At 33.0% G+C, this 8321-nt stretch overlaps 1 protein-coding gene and 1 pseudogene across 1 annotated transcript; both read right to left on the reverse strand.

The window, feature by feature from the left end:
- Positions 1 to 812: 812 nt before the first annotated feature.
- LOC141818790 (beta-glucosidase 18-like) lies at positions 813 to 3600 on the reverse strand (annotated as a pseudogene).
- Positions 3601 to 4425: 825 nt separating this feature from the next.
- Positions 4426 to 7586, reverse strand: LOC141818791 (beta-glucosidase 18-like). The gene is made up of 13 exons (XM_074706232.1): positions 7370 to 7586; positions 7116 to 7287; positions 6982 to 7048; positions 6830 to 6888; positions 6682 to 6757; positions 6520 to 6594; positions 6354 to 6441; positions 6011 to 6263; positions 5803 to 5918; positions 5212 to 5461; positions 5025 to 5127; positions 4817 to 4925; positions 4426 to 4696 (listed from the first exon to the last, which is right to left on the reverse strand). Exons 2-13 carry the CDS (start codon positions 7257 to 7259, stop codon positions 4480 to 4482), a joined length of 1557 nt encoding a protein of 518 aa, XP_074562333.1. The 5' UTR covers positions 7260 to 7287; positions 7370 to 7586; the 3' UTR covers positions 4426 to 4479.
- Between the last annotated feature and the right edge of the window lie 735 nt (positions 7587 to 8321).

The raw sequence follows: 8321 nt of genomic DNA on the forward strand, positions 1-8321 counted from the left end.
ATACTTGACTCGTGCATGTAGGCACACCCAGACTGTGCCAGGATCTAACCAAGTGTAGCACAATCATGCCAAATGGCATGGACAGGTGTGCCATAAGCTGTTCATACTCCGAATTCACGATGATTGAAGTGGTCAGTGTAGGTCACAGCTTGGCCTTGTCAAAGGGCACGACTAGACCATGTTTCTTGTTGAATAGGTCCCAAAACTCCTCAATATGCTCTTCAAATGTCATATAAAATAAAATATATATCAATTTAAGTATTAGGGCTATCAATTAAAAGATATTTGTATTAAATCTCTAAACAATCCAACGCTCATAAAATAAGAAAAGTAATGTAAATAAATCGTACGAGTGAATTAAAACATCAAGGAATAAAATAAATTAATGTGTCAAAATGATTGTTATATATCCTAAGCAAAACTTATAAGAAAAACTCTTGATCTAGGTATCGATTGCTATCTCAATCGATGATGATTTTTTTGTAAAAAGGTGGAATCCGCCACGTAGCGGCCCCACACGGTTGGCCCCACGACCATCTGTGTGGAGGTAAATCGAGAAACTGCAATCGATGATGATTCCAAACTATATATAATTTAACACACCGTACCACTCATGAGCAATATCCTCAATTATTTAAACATCTCTATCTCTTTCATTTTCCCTATCGCTATTGAATGGCTTTGTCTCTCTTATTTCCTTTACAATAGTGAGACATTTTTATAAAAAATTTTAAAAAATAAAAATGTAATCATCATTCAATATTTTTTACAATACAATCATACATAACGCAAGAAAACTGATTAATGGGTGAACAAGCAATCAAAAAAGAAATTATTGATCAACTAATTTCGATCGAGATAATTGCCAAGAAACTCTTGAAGGTAATTATATATACAAATTCCAATTAATTAACTTAATTATCATGATATCATCTTCTATGTCTTCTTAATCAGCAATTTTGAATCGCCAAGAAACTCTTGATACCAATCGGCCGAGAGCTTTGGAGTCCTAACTTGTGTCTCATAATCCACATGATAAAGTCCAAAGTTCAAACTATACCCGTATAACCATTCGAAGTTATCGATCAAAGACCATATGAAATACCCTCTCACATCCGCACCTTGCCTACGGCCAAAATTAATCATCATTAGTCATTAACCAACCTTATTAAGATCACAATTACTACCATATAAAATTAATTAATCAGTTAATTATACCTCATTGCTTGATGCAAAGAAGCGAGGTAGGTTTGCAAGTATTCCACTCTCTCCTTGTCATCTAACAGTGTTTTCAATGGAGTATTGTGATCGCTGCCCTGTGGATATCCTGCGTAAAATAAATCGAATTAATAAGTCTCTATAATTGTAAAAATAATAAAAATATTTTTGAAAAATATTTAAATTCTCATCGTTAATTTTCGCATGCATGTAATTAGTGAGCTAATTAGCATGCTAACCATTTTCTGTAATAAACATGGGTATATTTTCGTATCTTTGCTTCATGTACATCACCATCTTCTCCATTCCACGTGGAACTACAAAGATGCCTCCCATGGCGGTCTATACGTGTAAAAATAAATAAATAAATAAATAAATGTAAATGAAATCAGAATAATTTAAATAGATGAATATAATTTTTAATGGAGTATTATTTTAATTATAACGAAAAATAAGGAATGTGCTTTTTGATATTTTTTCCCCCAAAAAGAATCTTAAAATTCCCCAAATAATTATATAAAATAAAATTTCTCTCACCTTTTCTCCAATGGTGACTCCGTTTCTTTCTCCGGTGGTGAGCACGAGGGCATCGCCTTGGGCCCCCACAGAGCCGCACTCCCGGCAATCTTTCGCATAGAGACTCGTATAATGATTTATTCCAATGAAGTCCAATTTACTTTGTAATTTTCTCTTGTCACTCCCCGAGAACTTTGGCAATCTGGACCCCAAAATTTGCCTCATTTCAGGAGGATAATCTCCGCGTATAATGGGATCAAGAAACCTGCACCCAAACAAAAATTGAATTGTTATTTTTCCATAACATTTTTCTCTCCATTTTTTAATCCATAATTAAAGAATTAATTAATTACCATGGAGTAGTAAATGCTAATGCTCTTTGAGATGCCTTGTAATCCTCAGTTATATTCCTGAGTGGCTCAAACCAAGTGGCCGCCATCACAATTCCAATAGCACCTCCTTGTTTTATCTAATTTAATATATAAACTTTCAGGGGTATGCTATATAATTTTGAAATACTAATTAAGCTGTATTTTTTAAAAAGTACAATGGTTAAAATACAATTTTCCTACCTGATACTTGTTTCGGTACGTTTCTACTGCCGTGGCATGGGCCAAAATGATGTTATGAGCCTGCAACATAAGGCTCAGTGGTCGAGTCGCCCGACCAACAATTGCCGAACCCACGCGAACAACGGTTGGGAGGAAACGATCCGAGCCGATACCCGTAAGTGGCTACGATGTTTGGTTCGTTGAAAGTCGCCCAATACTCGACTCGGTCGCCGAATTCCCTAAAACATATATCTGCAAATTCTCCAAATTCCTCCCTGGTAGAAAATAATTTGCACTGTGAGCTTCATTTTTATAAAAAGATAGCAATTTTTTTCTAAAATATGTAAAAAGGTCCTCACTGTAGTTGCGGGCTTAGCCATCCACCGTATCTGTCTTCGAGCTCTTGTGGAATGTCGTAATGATTCAAGGTAACAAATGGCTTTATTCCTAATATTTAAAAAAACAAAAAAAATATTCATTTACAAAAATAATTAATCAATTTTGAACTAGTTTTTAAGATTAATTATAATTATATACCTTTAAGCAACAAGGCATTAATAAGTCTGTTGTAGAAAGAAATTCCTAGTGAATTAGTCCCTCCGAGCCTGCCTCCTGCCAAATTAAAAATAATTAAAAATTTTAAATAATATAAAAACATATTTTTATATATAACAATTAATTAATACTCACTTGGTAAAATTCTTGACCATGATATGGAAAATCTATATGCATTGACTCCAAGAGATTCCATTAATTCTATATCTTCCTGTGCATGATTAATATTTTTACTCGATTAATATTAATTAATTAATATTTATTTATGCATATTTAAAAATTATCGGCACCATGTAACGATGGTAATGATCATCAGCTATTTCTGCATTGTTATCGTCCCAGATTCGCCCTGAATATAAAAAATAAATAAATAAATAAATAATCAAATATATATATATATATATATATATATATATTATTTATTATTTATTATACCGGGAATATGTGTGAGAATATCCCAATTGCTTAAGCTCTTATTGTCTTCCAAGTAGGCTCCCTCGATCTGTATATAAATATGTCATATAATGCCATAAAATAGAGAAATTATAATTCTACCCTCCCTGCTCCTCTTACAATGTTTTGAGGGGGTGGAATGATATTTCTAAAATATTCATACCTGAAATGACGAAGTGGAGGTGCCAAAGAGAAAGGAGGAAGGAAAGTAGCTCCGATCAATGCAAACAACAGACAAAAAGAACATCTCGAGCACTATCAACAATTGCAGCACTAGCAATGCTAGCAATCTAAAATTGGTCCCCATTTACTCAAAGTGAAATAACTAGTCGATCGATGTTGCAATACACGAACAAATTGTTTATTTATGTACTTCGAGAGGGAATTTAATTTATCGAAGGGGAATAAAATGTCTATGAAATAGGAAGATATATAAGAGGAAGGAGATATAGCACACGAGCTATATATAGTGGAGATGGAAGAAATCTAAAAAATAAAAAGAGGAGGAGGAGGAGGAATTGTGTCGTGTCGATGGAAGCATACATAAGATATGTTTTTGTCTTGTGATGGAATTCAACACCCCAGCCACTCATCAGCAATATCTTCAATTAATCATTTAAATGCCTATCTCTATCATTTTCCCCATATCTATTATCTGCTGTACAATAGTGACACCATTTTTATAAAAATTTTAAAAATAAATATGTAATCATCATTCATTCAATATTATTTATGATACAATCATACACAACATTAATTTATCATGCCCCTTACTACGATGTAAGTCCTCCTTCGATTAGTTAGACATTGTTTAATTTGTACTTGCATGTAATATCATTGCGAACTATCTTAATGATATATATTAAAAATTTTTGTAACTCATATTCAAAATTATCGGATCACATGCAAAAGTTTTGATAGTTTCTTGTTAATCAGAAATTAAAAAATATATTTCTATTTGTTTTCATACTATCAGTGAGGACAGTTTACTTTGGCTCTCAAATCCAAAATTGATATCCTCAATACAATAATCATCCTCCAACATTTCATTCATTTCTTATAATGCTCCTCTAATTCATCTTCGAATTAGTCCGTCCAGGTCATCTCGGACATCTAAGCAATCATCACGACATTTATCATATACACACCCATACTTTTTCAAATTACAATAAAAAAATATCCCAAATTACATCACAATAATTTCATCTTCTTCTATGTCTTTCTCAATCAACAATTTTGAATCGCCTAGAAACTCTTGATACCAATCGGCCGAGAGCTTTGGAGTCCTAACTTGTGTCTCATAATCCACATGATAAAGTCCAAACCTCATACTATACCCGTGTAACCATTCGAAGTTATCGATCAAAGACCATATGAAATACCCCCTCACATCAGCACCTTGCCTACGTCCAAAATTAATCATGATTAATCATTAATCAGCCTCATTAAGATCACAATTAGGGTCGTATATATAAACACATTTAAATTAATTAATTATCCAATGTATAATCGTATATATATACCTCATTGCTTCATGCAAACAAGAGAGGTAGCTTTGCAAGTATTCTACCCTCTCTTTGTCGTTTAGTAATTCCTTCAATGTAGTATTATGAGAGCTCCCTTGTGGATAACCTGCACAAATTAATCCTAATTAATTAGGCTTGCATTCATTTTAATGGTGATTATTAATTAAAAGAATTAATTAATTGTCATCAATACTAATTAACTAACCATTTTCAGTAATAATCATGGGCATGTTGTTGTATCTTCGCTTCATGTACATCACAATGCTTTTCATGCCGCGTGGAACCACGTAAAAGTCCGGCATTGCAGTCTAAAAAGGATTAATTAATTATGAGTTAATGGACTTAATTAAATTAACAAGCAATTTAATTTAATTTTATTTAATTTCTTTTACCGGCTTTCCAATTGGGACCCCATTTTTCTCTCCAAATAGCGCCGCCAACGCATCCAGTCCGGGCCCCACGACGTCACACGTGGAAAGCAAGCAATCTTTCACGTAGAGACTCGTGTAATGATTAATTCCAATGAAGTCCAATTTGTTTCGCAATTTCTTCTTCTCGCTCGCCGAAAACTTTGGCAATCTGGCCCCCAAAATTTGCCTCATTTCAGGAGGATAATCCCCGTGCACAAAGGGATCGAGAAACCTGCGCCCAAAAATAAATAAAGATAAATTAACAGGCTTTATTTGTAAAATAGATCTAGTCGAAGGGAAATAAATAGGACAAAAATCATAGGGAATTATTTTATTTTATTTTTATATTGTACTAATTATAATTTCGTTCAATTCACTATTATAGCAACTAAGAAATAAAATCAGAACTAATCCAATATAATTTATCCTAATATATCGGAGGATGATTTTTTTTTTATTTTCTTTTCGTTCAAAGGGATCATAATTATAATATTTTTTGCCATTATTTATAGTGAAAAAATAAATAAAAATTTATAGGAAAAAGAAAACAAAATTTTGCATTAATTAAATTACCATGCAAAATAAAACGCCGAGGCTCGCCGACACGCGTCGTAATCTGCAGTTATGTTCCTGAGCGGCTCAAACCAATCGGTGGCCACCACGATGCCAACGCTGCCCCCTTGCATTTCCTAATTAATTAAATAATTAAAAACACACAAATAAATAAATAAATATAATTAAAAATTAATTTTGTGAAATATAGCCAAAAATATATGTTCACCTGGTATTTCAGTCTGTATACGTCGACGGCAGTCACGTGAGCTAGTATTATATTATGGGCTACCACATACGGTTCGACGGTTGAGTCACCCGAAGAACAGTTAGCGAACGGATGAGAGCAGCGGTTGGGCGGGTATGTACCGGTCATGTATCCGTTAAGGGCTACGATGTTGGGTTCGTTAAAGGTGATCCAGTACTTTACTCGATCGCCGAATTCCTCGAAACATATATCGGCAAAATATCCAAAATCCTCCCTGAAAAATACTTTATTTATTCTCTTATTTTTTTGAGAAAAATGAAAATAGAGTAAAAAAAGGGGTGAAATTTAGGATTTAATTACTCACTGTATTTGAGAGTTCAACCATCCACCGTATTGGTCTTCAAGCTCTTGTGGAATGTCATAATGGTTCAGGCAAACAAACGGCTGAATTCCTAATAAAATAAAATATTTTTTTAAAAAGGAATTTTTATTCTTTTATTAAAAATAAGTTTTAAAATAAATAAAATTACCTTTAAGCAGTAAGGCATCGATGAGTTTGTTGTAGAAAGCAATTCCTAGTGAATTAATTCCTCCATTTCTCCCTCCTGCCAAATAAAACAATAAATACCAATTTATATTTTAAAGTATTAAAATTAATTAATATATAAATATTTTAAAAAAAAACTACTCACTTGGTAGAATTCTTGACCATGATATAGAAAATCTATACGCGTTCACTCCAAGAGACTCCATTAATGCAATGTCTTCCTAAAATTATAATAATTATTATTGTTACTATTTTATTTTTTAAAATAAAATAAAATAAAATAAAAAAGTTACCAAGTAAAGATGGTAATGATCGTCTGCTATGTCAGCGTTGGTAGCATCCTCGATGCGCCCTGCAAAAATTAATATGAAAAATGAATTAAATTGGACCTTTTAAAAATAAATTAATGGGGGAAAAAAATACAAATTAAGTAATTATTTTGTACCAGGGATATGAGAAAAAACGTCCCAATTGCTTAAGCTTTTATTATCATCCAAGTAAGCTCCCTCGATCTGCAATTGTTTTGATAAGATCATCGATCGAAAGCAATCGAACGAACAATTGAATCCAAGTGCGTACCTGAAAAGAGGAAGTCGAAGTGCCGAAGATGAACGAAGGAGGGAAGTGGCTCCTTCGCAGATCGCAAGCAGAGAGAGGGAGAAACTCAAGTAGCAGTAACAATTGCATAGCTTTCGCTATGGCTAAAGGATTACTTTTCTTCATCCTCTTCGTCTCCGTCAATTGAGAGCCGCTAAAGGATTACTTTTCTTAGCATAAAATTAGAATTAGAGGCGGAAGGAGGAGGAGGAAGAGGAGGAGGAAACAAAACTTACAAGAAATTGGCATAAAAAGCTCTTGATCTCGGTCGATCGATCGCCTAGCAAGTGAAGATCGTCTATTCGATCGATCGGATGATGGTTCTGAACTATTTTGTGAGATCGCCTGGAGCGAGCTGCCTTCAGAGAGAAGAGCGGAAGGCGGAGGAGATCAGGAGAAGGTCAGAAGGAGTGTCGGTGGACGTATCAGAAAATTTTGCTAATTAGTGAAGAAACAAATCACGCAACATAGTAAATTAACAACGCTGACTGATAGATCTAGATTGAAAATAACAAAGGGCGTTTTAAATTATGTAAATAATTAAAAAAATATTTTAAAAAAAGAAAGTTAAATAAAAATAAGCGTTTGATGATTTTTTTAAAAATATTTGATGGACATCTTTTTGACTTATAATTTGAGGGATTCTTTTGATTTTTATCTCTTTTTTATAAATATTTTTGATTTATAGCTGTCGGAAAAAATAAAGAAAAGTAAAATATAAATGTGAAAATTGAAATTTAATTTACTTCTAATAGTGTGAGCTTCTGGTTGATGATTGGCTTCAATTGGAGAGATAAAGTTGTTGGACCCACATCGGATCCGGATTTAGTTTCGGTTTAGATAAAATTATTTTTATTTGAATTTATACAAACCAATAAAAATCAAATTATTGACAGAATTGACCTGAGTGATGAATAGTAGCTTCCTAATCAACTTAACATATTGGTTGAGTGTTAAGTATCCAATCAACTTTGACTCACTTGATGTTTTATTCGACCAACTAATATATTTATCAAATATTAAAATCCCAATTCGAGCTCGGTTAACCTTGATCAGAGGGCAATTATATTGCACTAATATTATTAACTAGCAAATCCCAATTATCAATAGGTAAATAGTTTTTAAAATACGATGATCATCTAATCTTTTGATGGTCCACTAGAGTAAGAGATTGTGTTACTATTTCGA

This window comes from Curcuma longa, unplaced genomic scaffold (assembly GCF_044706935.1).
Source record: "Curcuma longa cultivar G26 ecotype Majalengka, Jawa Barat unplaced genomic scaffold, ITB_CL_G26_1.1 contig_25979, whole genome shotgun sequence".
NCBI classification, from domain to species: domain Eukaryota; kingdom Viridiplantae; phylum Streptophyta; class Magnoliopsida; order Zingiberales; family Zingiberaceae; genus Curcuma; species Curcuma longa.

Bases quoted from the DNA above. Each gene is read 5' to 3' on its own strand.
- LOC141818791 (XM_074706232.1), bottom strand. From the start codon at position 7,259: ATGAAGAAAAGTAATCCTTTAGCCATAGCGAAAGCTATGCAATTGTTA. The intron at 6,595-6,681 runs GTGAGTAGTTTT...TTTATTTGGCAG, and splicing joins ATGGTCAAGAATTCTACCAA to GAGGGAGAAATGGAGGAATT. The intron at 6,264-6,353 runs GTGAGTAATTAA...AGTATTTTTCAG, and splicing joins TGGTTGAACTCTCAAATACA to GGAGGATTTTGGATATTTTG.